Source organism: Salvia hispanica, chromosome 5, assembly GCF_023119035.1.
Source record: "Salvia hispanica cultivar TCC Black 2014 chromosome 5, UniMelb_Shisp_WGS_1.0, whole genome shotgun sequence".
Taxonomy (NCBI): Eukaryota; Viridiplantae; Streptophyta; class Magnoliopsida; order Lamiales; family Lamiaceae; genus Salvia; species Salvia hispanica.
The window spans coordinates 23,188,281-23,213,955 of record NC_062969.1 but is presented as its reverse complement, the minus strand read 5'-3'; the positions used below and the strand labels follow the sequence as shown (position 1 = coordinate 23,213,955).

The following is a 25,675-nucleotide window of genomic DNA, read 5'->3' as shown; positions in this document are numbered from 1 at the left end:
ACATAAGTGAAAGAGTTAAGGGCTATGAGCACAAAGATAAATTCCAGCTTAATGCTGTCAAGTATAGAGATCTTTCCGTCCTTGAGAGATCTAACATCCGTAAGATTGCTTCAAAACTTGATGTAAGCAAGAGCACAGTGGCTAGGTTTGTGAAAGAAGAGCAAATCAGGCCATACACAAATGCTATAAAGCCCCTACTCACTGTCTCCAACAAGTTAGCAAGAATGAGATGGGGTCTCAGCCATATTCAACCACTCATAGTCAATGGTATGTTAAAATATCACACAATGCACAATGTAGTACACATAGATGAAAAATGGTTTTATGCAAACCCGAGATACTTAAGGGAAAGGGGGAAAGCAAAACTACACATGAATAAAGAAAATTAACAAAGAGGGGACACCGATGCTATGAGGGGAAGGTTTTTTGGAAACCCGGGGGATACCCCCAAAAATTTAAAAATGAGTACCAAAAATAGACATCTTTTCGGAAAGGGTGTTTAAAAAAGGGATGAGAAATCATACTTTTGTAAAAGGGTTGTAAGTTTTAATTGGGGCTTATGCTATTAAACCCTTTTTTGTCATTTTGTAAACCCCAAACCCTTAGGGGCTTTTCCAAACCCCTCGAAAATTTTCATCATTGGAAAACCCAAACCTGTGTGGGCCGGGGGGTCCATCTCAAAAAACCCCCTTCCTAATCTTGTAAAGGGGGACTTGTAATGTGAAATTGTTTCTATAATGAATTTGTATGGTTTTTAAAGCCAAACCCCTCGATAGATGGTTAAATCATGACAAAAAGCCTCCTAACCTAAGAACAAGGGGGGTCATTAATCAAACTCAAACAAGAAACACAAACAAATTCATCAAGGAACACGTAGAGGGAAACCATACAAAATCATCAAGGGAACACATCAAACCATACAAAATCAAGACAGAAAATCAATAAACATAACTATCATCATAAGGGAAAAACCAAATCGAATTATCACAACCACGAATCCGGGTAAAAAAAAACCAAGTCAACCAAACCCATACCCAGATCAAACAAGAACCACAACATCCAAACCCACAACCTCAATACTCATCCACACCCCCCCCTCCGATCAAACAACAACCACGATCCACCCAAACCCCCCAAAACCCCTCCACACCCCAACCTCCAAACCCTTCACACAACCACATTTTTCAAACCCTTCAAACAACCAAGCCTAATCCATCGAACAACCACAAAATTCCCAAAACCCCCATTATCCAAACCCAAATATAGAAATTGAGGGGCAACATACTTAGATTAGATTAAAACCAAAAAAATTTGGCAAAAAAAGATAAAAAATAACACTTATAATTCACATATCAATAGCGAGAATATCAAATGTCAACAACTCGTATTAAAATGTCAACAACTAACAAATAACACTTATAATTCACATATCAACAACCAGAATATCAAATGTCAACAACTTATAGCAAAATGTCAACAGGTTTCACCGAAATAAATTCTCCACTTTCTGGATATTGCGAAACCGAAAACGGAAACACGCATGATATGTTTACATGATAAAGCATTAACTGACCACGACTGCGCGAGCTTTGGATTCCATACAGATGAGCAACAACGTTAAAAAAAAGTAAGCTCATGAATTCTTCACAATATCCAACTGATATAATGCAGCTACTCAAAGAATATAAAAACACAAGAAATTGGCAGCAAATTAAAAATATCTTAATTGACAAAACAATCACATATTTTTGGAACAGTGAACTTAGACATATCTTAGATGGTTTAGTTACTTCTAATCATGAAGATCATCAACTCCACATTATCATCATGGAAACTGATCGAATAAAACGATTAATTAAACTCCAAATTCAGCGAATTTGAGATTCAATTTACCGCAAGAGGTGTTCCTCGCCGGATCGGAGACGACGAGCAGCAACAATCGGGATCAATTGATCTCCAATTAAAGGAAATTGAGGCCGAGGATCGTCACAATCGTCAAAGAAGAAGCCAATCTGAACAACGGCGACGACGGTTACGAATTCGTGAGGGGGTTCGAGGAAGCACTCCTCCGCGCCGCTGCGCTGGAGCACAATCACCATCGAATTCATACAATTGGAGCTCATCAGCACCTGCAGAATCTGCTCATCGTCGTCGGAAACCGGAATGTGACGCAGCACCGCCACCTCATTTTCGCAAGCCCTAAAAACCGCGAAATCCGAATTTTCCCCCAAAACCTGCTCCATTATCCTCACCAGCACCTCAACGCCGCCCAACCTCTTAAAATCCTCCTTAATCCAAGCCCTTTGGCCTAGCGGTAAAGGGGCAAGGATACCGCGTCCATATCCTGGAGGTCACGAGTTCGACCACTGGGAGGCGCAACCTGGGATTAATTTCCCCTGTGGACCTGGCAAGTTGACTAGCCATTACCCAGCTTTGGAAGTTGGCTGGCAACTGGCTGGGCAAGTTGACTAGACATTACCCAGCTCTGGAAGTTGGCCGGCAACTAGCCATAACTCAAACTCAAACATTGACGATCCTCTATAAAAAAAAAATAATAAATAAATAAATAAATAAAAACCTCTTAAAATCCTCCTTCACCTCATCCTCCAATTCTTTTCAAGTATTATTGAAGAAAACTATGAAAATTTGAAGATTTTATATGATTCTAAACTAAAAAGAAAAAAGTATCTAAAATTTAAAATCATTTTATAGAAGAAAATTTTGATACAAGAGATTATTTTTGAAAGCTTTTAGGCCCAAATAGCCCGATGGGTTAGCTCAAAACCCGACGGGTTAGGGTTAGGGTTAGGGTTGAAAATTTATGACCCGAAAAATCCATAACCCGAATAGCCTGCACCCAAATAGCCGACGACCCGAGTGGGCAGGCCCGAACCCGAACGGGTTAGCCCGATTGATATCATCCATCATATTTTTCATTTTTAATCCAATTATAAAACAACAATGATTTTGAAGCCTAATTAAGAAACAATGATCGCTAACAGTTTGTAATTGGTTGGAAACATTCACCAATCTTCCATATTATTCCAACTCATCACCATACATCGCTCAAACTTGCCATACAATCAAGAAAAATTAACCTACGAATTATTGATATATTTAGCACACTTAATTTTAATGCTAAATAGATTCAATTCCGGTTCACCACCGCCAAAAAATTACAAAAACAAACTTCTGCCTAAAAAAACAAACATAACAACCACTTGCATGTATATTCCTCGAGAAAGGAAACATTTGATTATATAAGCATAGAGAGAGAAAGAGAAGTTTATCCTCATTGTGTGCTGGCATTCTGGCTACATGCACCAATCATAGTTATCAATAGTAGCAAATCTTGTAAACTAATGCCCCTCATAATTTTGCTTCCCATTTTTGTGTATTTAATTGGATTGAAGAACCAATTTATCCATTTATTTTACTCTTAATTACACTTTCCCATTCTTCAATTACACACTTACTAATATACTAAAAGATAAGATTCTTGCACATTAATTACCTATGACCGATTTAATGATTTATCCATTTATTTTACTCTTAATTACCCTTTCCCATTCTTCAATTACACACTTATACTGGCTTGCACCATGTTCAGACCCCACTAAAAAAGCTACTTCTACGAAAGAGGGAACTCATTTACACACTACCGCGCCTCTTACAATTATTTGAAAACTATAGAATGTCACAACACATACTTTAAGATACACAGTTGTAGTATTAAACATTATATAAATCCTAGGTGACAAACATTTTTATATAAATAACTTTTAAACCAACAACAATATATATAAATATCGTGAATATATAAACATCAATGAGAATCTCCAATTCCCCTGAAGACCTAAGGGTTCCTCTGCAAGATTCGTCCACGGAGAGTCAAGGCCTAAGATCAGGCCTAAAGGCATAGTCAATGGACAATAGGTGAATATTCACGTACTACCCCTTGTTTCTCCCGAGAGACGGAGCATGTTAGGTTAGCCCAAAGATAATTATCGGTTCAAGAATGTAAGGTGTCTCTGTGTTTTCAGGATAAGACGGGGTAGCGAAAATTCCTCGAGCCGATGTTCGAGCACCAAACGCTAAAAATATTTAATTAGATATGAAACTATTGCTTTTATAGCATGTCCATTTTTTGGCCTTGGAATATTGTTGTAGCTCATCGTTTTTCAGTATTAGAGCGCAAAACAAGTTCATTTTGTGTCATCCATTTAAAAAATAAAACTTTTATAGAGGTATCCAAAAGCTATGTCAAGTTCTCGAGAGCCAAAAAATTAGTTAAGAATATAAAAATATCATACAAAGTTTAAAGTTTAATAAGATATTTGATAAAGCAAATAGAATAATTTAGAATTTAAAGTAATACAATAGTAGTATATACTAAAAAATTTATAGTAGATCATTATAGTGTAGGACTTAATGTATGCTTCTTTTAAGACAAAGAAAATTCCAATAAATCAAGTTGACAACGACTTGTGTGTTATTTGTAGTTATATTCTGTTGACAGGCATGATTTGGCGCAAATAGCTTGTTCAAGATATAAATTTAAAAAATAGAATAGTAGTACTCCATTTGCAATATTCACGATTTGAAATGGTAGACAAATGAACACTCAAAAACTAAGTGAAATAGAACAAAAGGCACATTGCCCGGAATAAATGGGGGTCAAAAGTGTTACTATTAATACTGCAATCTTTAATGATCTTTTCCACTTTTTTAATGGAGATAGTATCAAATTTTCAAATACTATATTTTAGCTTTTTTATCTATAAATTTAACTACCCCCAACACTCCTACGCTGAAAAAATAGAACTATTTTTTTTTATAGACAGAGAGTACTTATATTCTTAATTCAAATTTTCCCTAGCAATATTTTCCGCCTTTTGTAGATCCATTTGGTGGTGACGAGTTTTTGAGCATGGCGTGCAATGAGTGTGCAACAACGACACGTAATATGGAGACTTGGGACAAATGAACGTTAACTTAACCAATGTTTTAATCATGATAGAAAAGAAGTAAATAGAAGTTTGATGGTGAATTGTTTTACCCTGAAATTCGCGATTGAGGCTTAGAATATTTCGTCGTTGCGAACACAGTGGCAATGAGAAAAGAGTAATTCCAACAGAGGTCGGTCAAGACTGGTCACCTAGGCCTCTCGACATTGCAAAATGCACGTCGGTGATCCGAAAACTCTCAATTACCGGTGAAAGTTCGGCCTTTCATTATAAATCTTAGTTATAATATACAGCTTAGAAAAAATAATAAACATAAATAAAGTATAGTACTATTAAGTATTTAAGTTTTAAATATTTTTATATAGAAAATATTAAAAATAATGAAGAGAACATTTTTTGTATAAATATTTAAAATTTCAATGCTTTTTATAAGCGGTGAACTTCTCTCATTGCTGGACTTCTTTTCTCTTTCTTTTTGTTTTGGCTCCATTATAATTTCCTCACTGGAGTCCTCACTTATATGCAAAAATCCAGAACCCAGATCCAACCGTTGTGCATTTTCTCGCTTTACCTCATTTCTGATCTCTCTTCCTCTGCAAGTATTTGCTGCAATTGCAGGGTGTCTTCTCGTTAAGAGCATTTGAGGTATCCTAGAAACGCTGCTGCTTGTTATTTTTGTGGGCTTTATCTTTTTTTCTCGCATCACATTTGTGATTTTTTTTGGGAACCGTTGTGTTATTGGGTGCCAAGTTCTGATACTTGTTTAAAGTGACAACTTGGTTAATTTCATTAGGAAAAGGTTTGAGCTTTATGAGGATTATACATTTTAATTATTCTGCTAAGGAGTTTATGAGAAGCTCTTGAATTCTTGTGCTCACAATATTAAAAATATGTTTAAATGTCTTGGAATTTCAGCTGGACTTTGTGGCAAGCAAAGGGGGCATGATTTCCTCCAATCAAACTGTATATTATATGTAAAGCTTTGTATGCTATAGTTCTCAAGTTTGATTTTATTAATGATATATAAATGGCTGCTTGAAACAGTGTTTCATCATATGCAATTATTGGCTCTGATTGCTTTCTGAGGCTGATTCAGCTAGCTGATGTTACTCGAGGTTGGGATGAAAGGCTGAAGACTAGTTTGTTGGAGAGATTAATTCTTGAAAGTTTAATGGCAAGTGTTTAGTTTGTTAGGCTTGTATATGACAAACAAAGAACTTTAGAAGCACCTTAGGATTTGAAAAGATGGAAGAAATACAATCCCAATCAGATCACTATAGGTCCTCATCATCTGAAGCTAGTAGCCCAGCAAGTAGGGTGCCTTCAAGCAATTTCTTCTACTTAAGAAAACTGGGTGCATTTAGACAACCTATTTCATTTGAGGACTCACCTGACTGGGAAGACACGGATATTGAAGTGAAGGTGGACGAAGGGGGAGCTGACTCAATTAATGCTGCTACTTCTCCCGGCTCCCCTTCCCTTTCGAAGATCAATAGTGGCTCGCTTCCATCACCTCCTTTGCCCGAGGGGGCTAATGTTGCACGAAAGACTGCAGGGGCCTCAATTGCATGGAAGGATTTGACAGTTACTATAAAGGGTAAAAGAAAGTACTCTGATAAGGTCATTAAGAGTTCAAATGGATATGCATTCCCGGGGACAATGACAGTGATCATGGGTCCCGCCAAATCGGGCAAGTCAACGCTCTTAAGGGCTCTTGCAGGTTTGTGTCTTTAATGCCATTTCATTTGTTTATCCTTACGAACTAGTTGTATTATCGAATAAATGTGATTTTCCTCTTTTTCCTGAAATTCAGGGAGACTGCCTGATTCTGCTAGAACTTTTGGCGAGATATTTATTAATGGTGTCAAATCGCGCTTGCCATATGGAGCATATGTGAGTTGTTTTTAAGCCATAATTCTCATGATATGGTTTCTTGGAACCTATTTCATCTTATATAGGGTAACTCATTGTTCATGATCATCTTATTGTCTGGAAACAAATAATTGTATAACTGAATATTGAAAAAGATTAATTTTTTGATATTAATAATGTACGCGACTCACTTGGTTGCAAAAGTCAAAGTAATTGCCAAGATGGAACCATTATACATGCCATGTTGGTCCTATTTTACTTTCATGGTATTGAAGGTTGATTTAGAATTTTGTTGCTTTGCATTAGGGATTTGTTGAAAGAGAAAGCGCTCTTATTGGATCATTAACTGTGCGAGAGTACCTTTACTACTCAGCATTGCTTCAGCTTCCGGGCTTACTTTATAAGAAGAGGAGTGCGGTGGAGGATGCCATCCATGCCATGTCATTGGGGGATTATGCAAATAAGCTCATAGGGGGGCACTGTTATATGAAGGGTCTACGCAGTGGTGAGAGAAGACGAGTTACAATCGCCCGGGAGCTCGTGATGAGACCACATATCTTATTTATTGATGAGCCTCTGTATCACCTTGACAGGTTCATTTCAATTTTTATCCCAAATCTAGTGAATTATCCTTGCACTGGTGATGTGTGTCACAGTCAGAGCTATGCTATATTGCTCATGCTTATTTGCTACATCTCTGTCTTTGTTTGACTGAAAGATCCTACTCGTCTTTCAACTACTGACAAATTCATTGGCACGTCCAGTGTATCGGCACTTTTAATGATGGTTACCTTGAAGAAGCTTGCAAGCACGGGATGCACTCTAATATTCACCATTTACCAGAGCAGTACAGAAGTGTTTGGCCTTTTCGATAGAATTTGTCTTCTCTCTAATGGAAACACATTGTTCTTCGGGGAAACCCTTGCTTGTTTGCAGGTAACAAACCTGAATATAAGTTTAGTAGAACTTATTGCGGTGTTTTTACATATTCCAGATAAAGTAGAATTGGATACCTTGCCCACAAATAAGGATGTTACCTTATAAGTAGTCTGTCAGATTTGGTAAAGTTAATATATTGCTGGCTTTCTTTTTGCGGTATTAGGTTTTTTTTATTAACATTCCATTTTAGCATTGGATTAAGATATAATTACTCATTTTCTTGTTTCTGTAGCATTTCTCGAATGCTGGATTCCCTTGCCCAATCATGCAAAGTCCTTCCGATCACTTTCTGAGAGCCATAAATACAGATTTTGATAGGATTATTGCCATGTGCAAAAACTGGCAGGTATTCTTCTCATGCCTTCCACTGCACGAATGATCTAACAGCTGGATAAAATCTCTCGTGAAATTTTCTTGTTCATCCGTTTCACTATATTGTTAAATATCGGTGTCTTCTTATGCCTACCGTTATATAAAGTTGATTTAAAGATCATTCATGGGAGTCTTTTCAGACTAGCATGTTCTATGTGGTGTATTTATAATGAAGCCCGATGTTATAACAGGACGACCATGGGGAGCTTTCATCAGTTAATATGGACACTGCTGTGGCGATACGCACTCTTGAAGCAACATATAAATCATCTGCAGATGCTGCTGCTGTCGAGACTATGATTTTGAAGCTCACTGACAAGGTGGAGAAATTATTCGGACGAACATTCTTGCTTTATAAGGATTCACATTAATATTTTGTCTCCTTTTAAGTTGTTTTTATAGGGTTTTCCATTTTTAAGCACTGGAGCTGGATTCTTTGCCCCTTCATTATTGAAAAGAAAATTACTTTATACTATATTTGTGTAATTATTTTAGATATTGTTTGTAGATGGGCAGATCATGCACGCAAAACTATACGTAGACGAAGTTTACATGTAATTCTTGAGATAGTTGCTGTTTGTCTAGCGATCTTTGATATCACGGAGCAAATAGTTAATGTGATCTTAGCTTCAGTTACATTCCTAATTAATGTTTTGCTACATCTGCAGGAGGGTCCGCGTCTCAGAAGCAAAGGCAGGGCAAGCTGCGCCACCAAAATTGCAATACTGACTTGGAGATCTTTGTTGATCATGTCTAGGGAATGGAAATACTATTGGCTTCGTTTAGTTATATACATATTTCTGGCACTATGTATTGGTACGGTATTTTCTGGTTTGGGGCACTCGCTATCTTCAGTCGGGGTAAGTTGTCTATTCCAACAAACAATTCAAGTTGTGCAATCCTAATTGAAATAGGTGTGATGCGAAGTTCTACTTATTAACTTATGCTACTCTCTTTAATGCTTCTTTCTAATTGCAGACGAGAGTTGGAGCTATATTTTTATTCGTATCTTTTACATCGCTTCTGAGCATAGCTGGTGTCCCCGCACAGCTCAAAGACATCAAGGTAATTGAAGTTTCCTTACTTTCCTGTGGTAGATTATGAGCCTGCATTACTTTCATCTGTCTAATCTATCACCCAAGTAAACACCTCCTTAATGTAATAACTATATCGCGCAGATCTTCATCTGTGAAGAGGCAAACCAGCACTCTGGGACATCAGTTTTTCTAGTCGGACAATTACTCTCAAGTATCCCGTTCTTGTTTCTCCTCTCCATCTCATCGAGTTTGGTCTTCTATTTCCTAGTCGGGCTGAGGAACGATTTCAGCTTGTTGCTGTACTTTGTCCTCAACTTCTTCATGTGCCTTCTAGTTAACGATGGACTGGTGCTACTCGTTGCTACTATCTGCCGAAACACTTTAAGGAGCATCATAATATTGGTGAATATACATGTAAGTTGGTGCATCCAGCTACGCGGATTGAGCTCGTCTAACTGCACATTTTTCATTTCCATCTAAGAAACGCCAATGTTCATCTTTCAGATGGTAATGATGCTTGCAGCCGGACTCTTTAGGATTCGAAGTGCGTTGCCCCGGGCAGTATGGATGTATCCTACATCATACGTCGCTTTCCACACTTATTCTATCCAGGTAATGTTGAGATCCGTTTTTCTTGATCCGAAAACACTAAACAGTGCAACTCGTACAATGCTCTCTTTAATTAGAAGAAACCCTTCCCTGTATTGGTTCGGATAGGATGAACGAGCTTGTGTATTGTGATGCAGGGGCTCTTGGAGAACGAGTACAGTGGGACGTCGTTCGCGGTGGGGCAGGTGAGGTCGTTATCAGGTTATCAGGCCCTCCAAAACGTATACGATGTATCGGTTGACAGCGACTCTAAGTGGAAGAATTTGGTGATTCTGTTTGTGATGGCGGTTGGTTATCGCCTTGTTGTTTTTGTTTTGCTGCAATTTCGTGTTAGAAAGGCCTTGTTTTCTCGTTGCGTTTCACGTTGTAGTAAAAGCACCAACAATCCCAGATAAAACCAGTCATCGCTGAATGTAGTCACATTTTGTTGCCTTTTTTTGACGAGGTAAAGATGGAATCTCTTTTTTAATTCTCTGAAAATAGAAAATTTTGTTACTCATGTAAAAACTATACCACTTGTGCATTTACACGACAAATAATTATAACCCCTCTTTCTCTGCATTAAAAATTGGGCAAATTGCACACAAAAGCTTTCGTATGTTCAATTTCTGATTAATACAACTCTAAAAATAACTGATTATAACTCACTCTTTTTCAATTGTCACATGGCCAAAAAATTTGTGCATCCATCATGTCGTCTTAAGCAATTTTCTTTTACTTTGTCTACTTTTTGGCCACTCAATAGAAAATTTGTCCTAATACGGAGTACATATAAAAAATAAAGACACATAGGATGCCAAATTATGAGACAATAGATAAAATTGTTACTCCTATATGATTGGCTATTGTTGAAAGTTGGGTGATCAACTGAAAATTAACTTAATTTTAGTATGATTTTTTTATAATTTTTCCTAAAACAATTGTGCGAGATGATCATTGAAATTATAGATGGTATGGAAAAAATGTAAGGTACGCAGACAGAATTCAACAATACCATAACTAGTTTAATTCACATGATGTAAGATTCTATGAATGTAATCTCTTGCAACAAAAGCTTACCAAAATTTTGCGTATGTCCACTTTTTCCTATTTACACGTTTCCACCTCATGTGTGAAGTGAATCATGAGGCTCTTTGGAGGCCAGACAGCCATTGGTGGTAGAGAGGATTAAGACCCTGCCACTATTTTTTTATTATTATTTAAGATATTGTTAATTTTAATTAAATTGACCACTGTCACCTTTAGCTCTTATTAAATTGATGCAATAAAGAATACTTGTTTGAAATTTGAGGTTTATAAGGAATTGAAATTAAAATTGAAACGAAGAAAAATACAAAAAAAAAAAAAAAGGTTTGAGAATGGAAGCAAAAAATGTATACTTACTTGGCCTTGATATAGGAATAGTTAATCATAAGTAGTTACACTACAATCAATGTATCCACTCTAAATTCTAATTGTGACTAGTATATTGGTGGATATATACACGCATTTGCCAACAAATAATTAGGCGGCCAAAAACATGAATTACGGTTTGAGATTAAAGAATGTGTAACATGAGGGTCCTCAGTTCTAGACCACACAAGAGATTGATGAAAGTTCACCCCACTAAAATTCGACACTTTTCAACTACAACAGTATTTTTGTTCGATAATAGGGTCTGGTCTGCCTTTAAATTTAATAATCCATTTATAGTGACCTTTCATGAAATTGTCTTAGGGTGTCTCCGGTGGCGCCCCTCCCACTAGGACCTCCACTATCCCTTCCCATAAAAATTGTCTGTCACGTCAGCACTAGCCCTTCTCATTCCACTGCCACATCACTAGTCCTTCCCACTGCACTAGGACTTCCCACTAGGACTTCTATTAGCCCTTCTCACAATTATTTAATTTACGAAATTATTAATACGTCAAAACGAAATACGGAAAAATTCGAAAACTTCATTAAAAAAATTACATAATTAAAAAAAATTACATAAATTGAATGAAATGAAGTTGGGGGAGTCCTATTTATAGAGTTTATTAAAAAAAATTAAAATTAAAAATGTCGGACGTCCGACCTTCGCCACAGTGGCGGACGTCCGGTCGGACGTCGACACGAGGGGCGAGCCCATGGCAGGGGCACTCGGGACGGGCGTGGGCGGACGTCCCGCTCACTACGGCGGACGTCCGAACGGACGTCGCCGACGGGCGAACGAGACCACCGCCGGTGGAGACACCCTTAGCTATGTGCGATGCTCAACCATTTTTTCCATAACTACTAATTGTATTTTCATATATACTTTCATCCCGTATTTGAACATAATCATGCGATTCATGCCTGACGTTTAAGTCTTAATGATCTCAAGTAGTAATAAATACGGAGTAGTTTAAATTGAGATAATGTAAAGTAAGAAAATAACGTGAAAGTACTAAATAAGAATATCATTTTTGCAAAACAAGGTTCGAATCGAAACGTGTCACTATAATAATATAACTGATTCGCATAATTTAAACCAAGAATATGCATCCTACAACGTGAATCCCGATATAATAATATGAAGCTAAAGTGGTATAATTTCAGGACATCACCCAAAAGCACACAAATGAGATGGCAGTCATTATATTGTTTATTAAAATACTAGATTCAAACATTAAATGGTTCAAGAACGACAATGACAACTCAATACATCAACATATTAGTGGGGAGGGAGGAGACACCTCCGCCGCTTGGACGCCAGGGTATTGCCTCAGGAAGAGAATACAGCAGCCAGCACCCATTTCACATCTATCTCCTTAGTGCGCGACTTACACAAGCATCATCGCCCACTAGAATACCCGTCTGAGCCGCAAAGCTATGATGAGGAAAACTAGCCCGTGCGCCACCATCTCACCTTAGTCGAACAAACCAGCTCTCGCCCTCAAGTGCCGCTTGAAGTCCATGATGTCTCCCTCCCACCGAGTCACTGCCTGATTCTCGCACACCCATATCTCTTTCGCAACCTGGTTTATCAGTCTGAAATCGTGGCTAACAAGAACCAAGCCACCATCCCAGTTATTAAGTGCCTCGGCCAGTGAGTCGATTGTCTCAATATCCAGATGGTTGGTTGGCTCATCCAGCAGTAGCATGTGTGGCTGCCTCCAAGCTAGCCATGCAAAGATCACGCGGCTCCTCTGCCCATCAGACAAGTTCTTCATAGGCATCACTTGTGCTTTGCCAGTTAGCCCAAACCTTCCAACTATGGCTCTCATCTTCTCTTCTTCATGTCCAGGATACTCCATCATCATATATTGGAGAGCTGACATTTCCACATCAAGTTTCTCAGCCAAATGCTGATGGAACTGTGCAATCCTCAAGTGGTTATGGCGGCGAACCATGCCATCCTGAGGAACCAGATCCCCTGTCATCAGCTTTAGCAGTGTGCTCTTACCAGCACCATTAGGTCCAACCAATGCCACTCTCGAATCGAGGTCTACACCAAAATCAAGATTCTTGTAGATGAGATTATCAGGTGTGTAACCAAACTTCACTTCCACAAACTGAAGAACAGGAGGTGGGAGCTTTCCAACATCAGTGAAATTGAAAACAAGGACTTTATCTCGGGCCACCTTCTCCGTAAGACCACCCCGTTCCATCTTCGCCAAAGTTTTCTCCTTACTCTGGGCTTGACGGGCAAGCTTAGCAGATCCATGACCAAACCGTGCAATGTATTCCTTCATTGACGCTATCTGCTCCTGTTCCCACTTATATTGTTTCATCTGGTTCTCCTCAAGTTCAGATCTGGTTTGGACATACTGGTCATAATTTCCAGAGTAGAGCTTTATCTTCTTACTCTGCATATGTATGATGTTCGTGCAAACTCCATTCAAGAAATCCTGGGAATGTGAAACCACAACAAGAATTCGCTCAAACTTCTTCAACATCTCTTCTAACCAGACGCATGCCTCCAAATCTGTGCACATAAAAAAGTGAATAAATTAAGATAAAAAATTAGAAGAGAAAGCTAAAATAGTGAAACCAAGTAATTGACACGATCAGTTAAAAACTACAACAAGAAAAAGGAGCAACATTGACATTGATATGATATAAAGAAAAAGGAGCAACGCTGACATTGATATGATACATTCATAAACCAAAAAGTCACGAGTCTATGGGGCCACATAAATACTTTGAAGGTCATACTATCTACTGAGCGTACCAAGATGATTAGTTGGTTCATCAAGCAACAATATAGTGGGATTCATGAAGAGAGCTCTTGCTAAAGCGATCCTCATCCTCCAGCCACCAGAAAAGTCGCGTGTCTTTTTCTCTTGCATTTGCTTTGTAAAACCAAGACCAAATAAAATCTCAGCAGCTCGTTTTTCAGCAGTGGCTGCATCCAATGCATCCAACCGTTCATAAATGCGTTCAAGGGCTTCTCCACCACCATCATCCTACAACATATAAGACATGAAAATATATTGGAGTAATGCAATTATTATGAGAAAGAAAATAAAAACCATTCTTTAGCAATGAAATATACCTGGGTAGACAAAATTTCAACTTCTTTCTCCAATTTCAATCGCTCCTCATCACAACTTATAACAGCCTGAAGCGAGGACATATCAGAAGCTTCGATTTCTCTGGAAAGGTGATAAATATCCATGTGCTCTGGAATCGGAAGCTCACGGGCACCTATGGAAGCAAGAAGAGTAGACTTTCCACAGCCATTCAAGCCAAGCAAACCATAACGTCTGCAAAGATGAGGTAGCAAACATAATGTTCAAGTTAAATTATCATATAAATAAGAAAGTTTATAATCCAAGGAACACTGATTACCTGCCATAGTTCAGTTCTAGTTCAGAGTCAACTATGAGATCATGGCCATGGAAAGTCAGGGAAAGAGATTCTATCTGCATGACACAATAAAAAACCCTCTATTAGATTGCATTCAAGAGACGGTACATATTATACAAAAATTTTGGACATAAATATTGTTGTTCGGTTAAAAAAATGACAATTCGTACACAAGTTACCTACTACAGAGCATTCCTTACAAGGTTGAACTTATTGGATAGACAAGGCGCTCATCTAGGTGCACCAAGCTAGCAACAATAAACTAAACATGAGACTTCACCAGAAAACATAAAAAAGACAAAGAATCCATATTATTGGAGCATCATGTGATGCTAATTATTTTCTTTTTAGGCCTAGTCTAATTAATGACATATTCTGTATACTCTAAGTGCCAATTAACACGATACTAATGTCACAAACTCGATGTCAGGAAGTCAAATTGCCATAATTCACCTACTTGTTATGCCACTGGCATTATCAAAAGTATTCCAACATGTAGAAACCCATAAAACTATACAGTGCAATCTGATGGTGTAGATTATATTTTGACGGCTACAGCCTGCTTCCAAGTTTCATACAATATTTGAGGGGCTATGACAGTCTCAAAATCACAGTTGAATAACTAAATCTAACTTTATAACTACTCGACACGGTAACAAACCATTCAAAACCTCATTTAAGCCTCAAAATGAGTGGGGAAAAGGCAGATAAGAGAAACGGATGGATATATTTCTGTTTTTGGTCTATGTGTACATAAATTCACATGTACTATAAATAATGCACAAACAGTGAAGGATTTGTCATAAATCCAGAGAAAATACAAACATGATGGTCGCGCAAAGAAAATTTATCAACAAACAGCAACCCCTTTGTTTTAAAAACTGAAAAAGTAAAAATTCCTAGAAGAAGAAAAAAAGCAGTCAATAGAAAATTGGGGATCGAGTTCTCACCCGAATATCTCGGGACAAAGGATGGGAGCAGAGAACACCGGTACACGTCCGATCAGAAATGACAAGATCCCCAACTCCGCTGGCCAGACTATCAACATTGCTGCTACCGTTCTCAGGCGCAGCCGCAGCCGCCTTAGATGCTGTGGCCTTACCCCCTCTTTTAGCGGCGGCCGCGGCCTTCTTCTGAGCCGCCTTTTTCTTACTCGCATCAGACACCATCTGCAAAGCAAAACTCAATTCTCTGACCACAAAAGAGAAGAAATTCGAAATCGAATATATAGAAACGCAAAATCGCGTGAAAAGAAGCAGCCCTGGAAAATTTACCTTGAATTTTGGAGAGAGGTGCAGCGAGATCTAGGGTTTGGCAAGGCTTCCTTTAGTCTCGGCCAAAGCTTCGTGCGGCAGCTTTGGAATGAAGAGAAATGCGTGAATAAGGGTTTGGGTTTGGTGGTCGTAACTATATAGAGGTGAGCGAGGGAGGAGGTGCGCCACGTGGCAACGAATGAAAGGTGCGGATTTACTTTGACGGTGAGCTTACGTGCTTCATTTAGATAGCTATAATTCTTCATTAGGGGAATTTTATGCAATTACTGAGAAGTATGTACTAGTACTCACTTCATAATTTTCTAGGAAGACACGAATTTTAATAAATAATTGCTAATTAAAGTAAGAGAAATATAAAAAATATAATTAAAATATTGATTCTTGAAAATGGATTTAATTGTTTTTAAAATTAAAATGTACGGTGAGACAAACTAAAAAGGAAATAGTGTATATTCTTGTATAACAGATAGAATAATACTTAGTAGCAAATTAAGTATGATAAAAATACAAAATACTAGTACCTTCTTCTACTAATACTCTAGCACCATATAAATTAGGAGCCCTTGATTCCATGAAATTTAATTGATATTATATTTTTTTATTAATACAGTACTAATTTCACGTGATGTAAGAATTTTTATTAGAGGCTGTATCGTGTTTGCGCGTTCAAATCCGGATTTGACATTGATAGACCCATTCCAATTTTATTTAATTTTTTGATGATACAAAATTGCTTGTGACAAATCCTAGCAACTTCATTGTTTCATAACGTGTTAATACAACTTTTAGTCCAGAATTAAAAATCACCAATATTTCACATTTTAGTCATTTTATTTAATCAACTATGATGTCCCTTTTACTTTTGAATAAGGTTCTTGCGCGTGAAGTTGCTGACATGTTTATTTTATACTACTCCTATCATGCTTTTTAAAAAAAATATCAATTGTCACTTAAATAACTATACTCTTTAGATTAATTTTTAACCATAAAATCATTAGTAACTCTTATCCGTATATTAGAAGAATAATTTTTTTACATTCGAATGATAACTTATTTATTAGACTAATAACTTATATTTATAAAATTTACTTTTATTAAAAAAATCAACTTTAAAAAAAATTGCAATAATGAATCATGATGTGTATTACTACTGCCCACACCAAACCAACTATAGATGCTTTAAAATGGAGTTTTATGTAAAAATATAAGATAAGTAAAAGTAGGATAAACTAATCACTTTTAGCAAAAATGAACTTGTTGTGGATAGAGAAACTTTGAGCTACACCCGGTGCATACACTAGCTACCATCAACCCACGCAATTTCAAGCGCTTTGGAAGCGGTTAATCGGTTATGGGGAGAAAGAAGTGCACAAATTCTCTGGTGACGACGATCACATTTGCAGAGCGGAGACAGACAATCACATTTGAAGATCGGAGATGGAATTAGAGGAAATACAAATGGCAAATGCAATTAATCTATGCACTGATTTTAGAGAATTCGACGATGGTTGAAATTGAAAGTTTAGTATAGTGTTATAGTCTGGATATAAATTACTCCATGAACGACAGAATCACAAAAATTAAGCATTGGAAAGAGAAACTAAACGAAAGCTAGAATAAAATTGCCCTTCAAAATACCTCAAATTAAAAAAAAAAAAAAAAAAAAAAAAAAAAAAAACTCCAATGTAAAGTCTATTTATTCACCATAACTCAATAAGCATATTTATGTAGTCACTCTCACTCAAAGAAGTTTAGAAAAGAGTACTACAATGAAAATTTAATTTTCACATTCCGAAATATATGGTGATCAGAGCATACTAATATTCCAGTTCGGAAACTGTGAATATAAATAATGATAAAAGAAATTACAGCTTTGATCGGAGTTTGCCAATGACTTCACGCCGGACGCTGTCGATCAGTTCTCGCCTCAGTATTTTCCCTGCAGCCGATTTCGGGACACTGTCCACGAACGTAACTCTCCTCAATCTTTTGAAAGGTGCAACCTTATATATGAAATTAGTTAAGGAACTATTAGTTGTCATATATATATATATAGTCCAGCACAAGACTTCCCTGTTTCTTACAACACCTAAAAACATGTACCTGATCGGCAATGAATTTCTTGATGTCTTCTTCAGACAGTGAGCTGTTAAGGGCCCGAACAACATAAGCAGCTGGGACTTCACCAGCTTCTTTATCCGGATATCTATCCAAACATCAAAATGTTATTAATATAATCAAGCATTACCCGAATTTGCAATTCTCACACAAGGTTGCAATTACAACATCTCTAAAGATGACATGACTCACGGGATGACCACAGCATCTGATATCTCGGGATGGGAAACGAGCAGCCCTTCAAGCTCCGCTGGAGCAACCTAGCAAGAGAGGACGGTTAACAAACTTAAGAGTACTACTCCCTTATTTCAAAGTTGATACATAAAATGGTACATGAGTTCTGATCATGATGTTTCTACAGAGAGTAAATACCTGAAACCCCTTATACTTGATGAGCTCTTTAATTCGGTCAACAACATATAGCTGGCCATCCTCATCGAAGTATCCAAGATCTCCCGTATGCATCCAACCTTGTTCGTCTATCGTATCCTTTGTGGCCTGCGGATTCCTGAAATAACCTGATGAGGTACAAAAGAATAGTACAACATTAACAATGAAGATTCATTGTATTAAGCACAACATCATCTGCCTTTTTCTTGATAATACTACTATCAAATATTTGCTGCTCTGTTTAACTAATCATTAGCTTGTTATGAAGCACACAAACACACAACATATATAAGTAAAGTAGTTTTCTAATAGTAAGAATACCTTGCATTACATTCTGTCCTCGCAACCAAATTTCCCCCAACTGATTGGGCGGAAGAGGCTTCAATGTTTCGACGCTAGCTATTACACACTCCATTCCAGGAACAAGCATGCCGGTAGAACCAGAATGTCGAGACCCTGCGTTTGGATCCTCCACAGAAACAATTCCACAGGTTTCTGTCATCCCATACCCCTAAATAGCAGTTTTTTTCATCAGAGTACAAACCAAGCAGTAAATTTATGTCAAACTAGACTAAGACTATTATTGCCAACTCCGCCTAAAAATTACCAAACCTTTACAATCTAAACACTTTGAAGTAGTTTAACTTGCTTGTGAACCACATGATTCACATGATTCTGGTTTATAACAATGCTAGTGGAGTACTACTTAACAGCAAAGAAGAAAATAAAAGTAGAATGATGGAAAAATTACTTGCATAACATCAGCGAGAGGGAGTTTTTTAGCACATTCCTGCATGAGCTCCTTGCTGAGAGGAGCAGCGCCTGATCCAACATGCTTCAACGACGACATATCGTACTTTTCCACCAAAGCGTTCTTGGCCAGCGCCAGTATGATCGGCGGCACCACCCACAGCTGCGTCACTCTGTACTTCTCCACCGACCTCAGCAACAACTCAAAGTCGAACTTGCTCATCGAGACGATGGTGCTGCCGAGCTGCAGCTGCGCGAGCAGCACCACCGCCAGCCCGAACACGTGATACATCGGCAGCACGCACAGGAACACGCTGTCCACCACCCCGAGCCTGTCCACATCGGCGGTGCTCATCTGCGTGGCAGCGATGAAGTTCCGGTGCGTCAGAAGCACGCCCTTGCTCGCGCCGGTGGTCCCCGAGGAGTAGAGCAGCGCAGCTGCATCGTCCTGTTTGATTCCGAACGAATCGCCGTCGATATCCACCGACCCCTCATTTTCCACGAGCTCCGAAAACAGAGTGATTTTAGGGATTCCCCGTGAAACATGATGGTTGGAATCACCGAGCAGAACAATAGGGAGGCCGAAGTGTATGACCTTGGGGAGCAATTCCTGGACCGTGAAGATCATCCTGGCCGTTGAATCCTTGAGCTGCTTGGATACCTCTGCGGCGGTGTAGGCGGGGTTGGCGGTGGTGACGACGGCGCCGATGGCGGCGATTCCGAAGAAACAGAGGGGGAAGTGGATGGAATTGGGGGATAGGATGAGGACGACGTCGTTTTTGTGGATGCCGAGGTGGAGCAAGCCCTGGGCGACTCTGGAGACCATGGATTTGAAGTGGGAGAAGGTGAGGGTTTGGGCGGTGTGGGCGTCGATTAGGGCGGGCTTGTGGGCGAAGGAGGAGGCGTTTCGGAAGAGGAAGGAGACGATGGAGAGGTTGGGGTTTGTGGGGAGGGATAGCGGCGGCCGCACCGATCGGAACACGCCGTCGCTGCCATAGCCGGATTTGGATTTCTCCATCTTCTTTGAAATGCAAGTGAATGAATGAATGTGGCTATATATAGAAATAGTACAGAAATTTGGAAATCATTAGATGACACAACTTCTCAACAAACAGAGAGAGAAAGAGCACGCTTCCTGTGATACAGTCAGTTATTAGCATATTCCTTCAAGGCATGGTCACGCTGAGATTCTCTTTCTTCCTTGCATGCATTCTTGCTCTACACTGCCAATTTCCAGAAGCTGGCGTTGCATTTAATGCACTATACTAATTCATAGTTGGTGCCCATAAATTCATGTGTGTCAACGGAATCTTTCAATTAATAATTCAGTTATCCTCTCATTATGTTGGAGTGAGAAAAAAAAAATGAGTGAAAATTGATGAATTAAAATTAGCAACACTTAAATATAGTGAAGACTGAAGAATATTGGTGTTTGACTCTCGTGAAGTCCTTTTCGTCGCTCTATTTATTGCCATCGTCCTCATCTTTCCCACTGAAATACTAATAAACTGCGTGCTATGAATATTATTGCCATCGTAAACTCTTTTTTTCTGCTCAAATGTAAACACGTAGCTTGGGAATCACAACTCGCTTTTAAGTTTTAACAATATGTATCCCTATTTACTATATTACAAAAGTTTGAAATTGTTGAGATAGATAAAAATAGACATTATTAACAAGTTTATTGACACCAAATGTTGAAATTTTGCTATCTGCCCATGTATCTTAATCTGATTATTGACCTTTGATTGGATTTAAATAACAAATTTTTAATACAATCATCAACTTTTTATAAAATTTATTTATACACATAAAAGGAGGGTTTTGGAAAAATAACATGAATGCTATTAGTATTATTGTTAAATACTCTATGTCATAAATTTTATTATGATTTTAATGCAAAAAGTGACTTTTTTTTAGTTTATCCTACATTAATTATGAATTGAATGCACATATGAATACATACAACATTTTTAATTCTACTAACCTTGATAATGTAAAACGTCAAATAAAATACTTAATAGCGTCCTAATCGATTTATGTTAATTCGGATTATATATTTCCAATTTTTTTTTATATTATTAAATAAAGTTATTTTTAGTGGAAGAATGTCGATTTTTAAAACCACTAGTATCACACACCTGCGATGCACGATCCATTTTTCTTCATACTTACTTATTTCATTATGTAAAATAATCTTATGAAATGGAAAAAAGTATCATATGAAACCTAAAATCATAATGTTTAAAATAAACGTATTATTATAAAAATATAAATGAAACAACTTTCGAAATTATAAATAGACTAATATTGATCCTCTAATGATTTGTTGAGTAAGTTTTTGAGCTTATAGAGGTTAGTTCATGTAGTAACCATCCGTCATTATGGATTTATAACGGCAGCTGCCACTATTTTTGTCATTATGTTATAATAAAGTCAAAATTAAATTTTGCAACAATAGAAAGAATTCGGGTAAATGCTAGTTTAAATGCTAAATGCCTGCTTTTGGCGTTCGATTTGTATCAATAGTAATTGCCATATTATTTAGTGTAATTAGTCAGTTTCCACAATTTTTATTTTGTGGCAGTCATATTTTTTTAATGATGACCTAGAGTGAACAATTTTAATTATTGTATAGCCGTTACATTTTAATGGTTGCCTGAATTAAATAATTTTAATTAGTTTATAACTGTTGAAAAATGTTGATTGGCCATATTATCTTTCAAAATATTCAAGTAAACTTATATGTTACGTGTCATGAGAATGTAATTATTTATGGAAGATTTATTACATTCTTGCCCAATACTTATAACTATCTAAATGCATACCCGAAACTTATGAAAATTCAAAAGCGCGTCAAAACTCGCCTTTTATATTAGTATAGATTAAAATACAGTCGAGTTTGGTTATTGAGTGATATTTATATTTATATTTTATCTATAATAATTAATACCTATTAATTTTAATTAACGTTTTCTGTGAATTAAATGATACTATACTATAGTTATATTGCAGCAAGATCTGTCCCTCCGTTGCCAACTGCGCTACGCCCCTGTGGACAATACTACAATAGTTATATGAGTATAATAGAGTATGGTAGAAATGAACATTAGTAGGAGCTAAATTTTAAAAATTTTATTTAAAATAAATTTTCAGCTAATTTAAATTATTATTAGGGGCTTTTATATACTAACATGTACAAAATATCAATAAATTTTTGATTTTTTTTTTTAAATGGATTTATTTTTGGTATAGAGTCCGCCCTTGTTATATAGCGAACTTAAAAAAATATACATTATCAAAAATGATTTCTAATGCTTTTTATATTATTTTTAGTATCTAGCTAGTCACTAAAATTCACCTTGATGATTTCTGAATGACCTCCAAGTCCTATGAGGGTAATTTTAGAATTGGATATGGATCCTCAGTGCACAGGCTGCGGTCTCTCACAAAGAAATAAAATAATCAAATTAATTAAATAAATAGATTAAATAAATATAATATTATTTTAATAATTTCAGCACAACAGGGGCTATTGTCTCTCACAAAGAAATAAAATAATCAAATTAATTAAATAAATAAATTAAATAAATATAATATTATTTTAATAGTTTGTGAGGAGGAGCAGCCCCTGCTGTGCATTTCAGAGGATCCATATCCGATAGAATTTGAGGTACTGTCATCATAGCAGAGATGTCTATTTTCAATATTTTGGATTTTTCTTTCTTTTTTCTTGTTTCTTCTGAATTTTATTCTTTCTTAGCAATGTATTCTATATTTACAAGATAGAGTTTTGTATCATGTGTCAACAGTGTAATTTTAGGTGTTTGGTCTATAAGTTAAAGGCTCGAGAAATGACCATGGCATGTCACATTGGGTTCATCTCTCACTTCTACACTCCGTTTCGCCCTCCCATCTGCTACCATGGATTCCAACGATGGTAATGGTTTCCACGACCACTGTAACTCATATGTCAATTGAGTATGCAGTTTGCGCGAAGATTAAGAGGTTGTGGTTTGGATTATGAGTTTTCGAGTTTGATTTGTTTTTGATTTTGAGATTGTACTTGTTCATAAAACTCTGTAATTATTGTCGGTAAAACTGTCACTATCAATACTGTAATTTAATTATGATTATAACCAAATGAAATTCGTCTAATAATTTATAAAATATGGTTTGACTTCATTAATATAGTAAATATTACTTAATTAGTTAATTATATCACCAATCTAATGTAATTTGTGAATGAGTTGGTTGGTCGTTAGGTGGATTCAATATATTGAATGGTTGTTGAAAGTTAGAATTGAATTGAATTATATCATAAAAAAATATCAATGGACATACCCACATTCCATTATAATATCATATGTATATAGTTACGTACTACAAATATCATTTTAGATACCCGCAACGTATGCGTAAATATCGACTTTAGTACATTATCTTGATTAGTACATTATTGTAATATCATTTTTGATACCCCTATAGCATTATACATATAACATCCAACAAAATAAATAAATACAATTAAAAAAAATCTCACATTTAACATATTAATTTCTTTAATCATGTACACCAAAGAAATGTCCCAACTACCTACATTAGAACGGAAAAAATACAACAAAAAGATTAAAAATCATTTTTGTGCGAAACGCAAAGATAGAGTACGTACTATTTTTAAAGTTTACTCTATATGAAAAACAAATCAAAATATATGAACAAGTACTTTTTATAGATGTTTATAGATACCAATCCGACGGTTTATAGCTTATTGAAGTTAAATTGTTTTTTATTTATTTTATTATTAGTGGAATAATCCATTTATTTACTGCATTATTTTTATTTACATTTTTCATTCAATTTCCGAGTAGATTAGACGAGAGGGAGCTGGCGAGGAATAAAGAGCGTGATAAAAACTGGTTTACACTATCTTGCAATATCTATTGATTGATTTTTCAATATATTTGTATTCAGGTTTCTGAAATACGGGTTTAGATCCCCTGCTGTGGCTTAGCACAGCAGGGGCTGCTGTTACGTATAGCCAATTTTTTAATATTAAAATATAATATTAAAATAATATATAAAATATTAAATTTTTTTATTTTAAAATATTTGCTGTGTGTAACAGCAGCCCCTGCTGTGCTTGGAGCCACAGCAGGGGATCCAAATCCCTGAAATACTCCGTAATAGTTGTTGGTATTGCTTTTTAATTTTATAAATTGGTTTTATCAATTATGGCCACCAATGTTTTAAAAATCGGATCGGCCGGCGAACCGGTGAAGCTACTGGTTCATGGTTCAACCGGTCCAACCGATTTAATCACTGGTCGAATCGTTATACTATTATAAATGGAGTCACATTATCCACAAACCCACTCTTAAAGACCGAATCACCGAACCCTATCAAATTAGGGCTTTTAGATCTAGTTTTTTATGGATAAGATACAGAAATTTATAAACTATTTTCGTCTTCATCACGAGCCTATTTTAATTCATCCGAAGGTAAATAAGTCATACTAACATGTTACGAAGATTTAACTTCGTTCCAGAATATATTACTTCATTCTAGTAGGTTTTTACTTCATTCCAGTAGGTTTTTACTTCATTCCAGTACGTAAATGTGGTTTCGCCGTCGCGTGCCGTTCTTTCTCTCTACAATATCTATCACCACCGCCATGACGCTAATATTGGTTTAATAAACACATGGAATAATGTAATAAATTATTGGAATGAAGTATGTGTAGAAACATTTGAAGTCCTACTGGAATGAAGTAAAAATCTTATCCAATGAAGTAATAACGTTTCTGAATGAAGTAATAAACTCACTTGAATAAATTGCATTTTTAAATGTTAATCAAGCAAAAACCCACGTCAATGAATTTGAATGAAACATATGTTGAATCATTTCAAAACCTACTGGAAGCAAGTAAAAACATGTTGTAGTTTCAAGGTATTAGGTACAGAATGAAGTAATAAACCTATACAATGAAGTAAAATGGGCTAGTAATGAAGCAGAAAAAATTTTCACAGCAGCACATCTCATCAAAAAAACTAGATCTAATGGCCCAGATTTGGTCTCTAGTTCGGTCTTTAAAATTGGTTCGACATTGATCACAACTCATTATAAATGTGTATATATATAATTAAATAATATACCAAATATTTTTAGTATATCCCAAAAACATTACACCTCCACCTATAAAAGTTTAGTGAGTGATAGAATTTTATTAATTATTTTATTAATAAATATGATTAAATATATAAATTATACTACTAGTAAGTTATTGTAAATAAATTTTTTTAATAGTTTATGTATAAAAATAAATAAGTTTATAGTATTATTTTCAAAAATTAATGCGCAAAATAATATTATACATAAAGATATATTAATAAACATGAATTAAAAATATATGTTGAGTAAATAGTATATAATCAAATAGTAGTACACTTTAAGTATAGTTAATCACATATTCATAATATATGTATTATACAAATAATAATAAAACAATGTTATACATATATAAAGTGGATGATAA

The 25,675-nt window shown here is 36.3% G+C and overlaps 3 protein-coding genes across 3 annotated transcripts; 1 reads left to right on the top strand and 2 right to left on the bottom strand.

The window, feature by feature from the left end:
* Positions 1–5,440: 5,440 nt before the first annotated feature.
* On the top strand, positions 5,441–10,265 carry LOC125186636 (ABC transporter G family member 3). The gene is made up of 12 exons (XM_048083042.1): positions 5,441–5,612; positions 6,012–6,687; positions 6,781–6,860; positions 7,146–7,432; positions 7,604–7,775; positions 8,011–8,124; positions 8,342–8,470; positions 8,819–9,010; positions 9,129–9,215; positions 9,329–9,601; positions 9,692–9,799; positions 9,934–10,265. The coding sequence occupies exons 2-12, from the start codon at positions 6,213–6,215 to the stop codon at positions 10,189–10,191; spliced, it is 2,175 nt and encodes a 724-aa protein (XP_047938999.1). The 5' UTR covers positions 5,441–5,612; positions 6,012–6,212; the 3' UTR covers positions 10,192–10,265.
* A 2,118-nt stretch (positions 10,266–12,383) lies between these two features.
* LOC125187771 (ABC transporter F family member 1-like) lies at positions 12,384–16,034 on the bottom strand. Its single transcript, XM_048084403.1, has 6 exons — positions 15,883–16,034; positions 15,559–15,777; positions 14,591–14,664; positions 14,295–14,505; positions 13,971–14,205; positions 12,384–13,724 (listed from the first exon to the last, which is right to left on the bottom strand). Exons 2-6 carry the CDS (start codon positions 15,775–15,777, stop codon positions 12,667–12,669), a joined length of 1,797 nt encoding a protein of 598 aa, XP_047940360.1. The 5' UTR covers positions 15,883–16,034; the 3' UTR covers positions 12,384–12,666.
* Positions 16,035–17,558: 1,524 nt separating this feature from the next.
* LOC125190709 (probable CoA ligase CCL7) lies at positions 17,559–20,336 on the bottom strand. Its single transcript, XM_048088079.1, has 6 exons — positions 19,142–20,336; positions 18,712–18,901; positions 18,373–18,518; positions 18,193–18,260; positions 17,986–18,088; positions 17,559–17,885 (listed from the first exon to the last, which is right to left on the bottom strand). Exons 1-6 carry the CDS (start codon positions 20,156–20,158, stop codon positions 17,748–17,750), a joined length of 1,662 nt encoding a protein of 553 aa, XP_047944036.1. The 5' UTR covers positions 20,159–20,336; the 3' UTR covers positions 17,559–17,747.
* Positions 20,337–25,675: the final 5,339 nt, after the last annotated feature.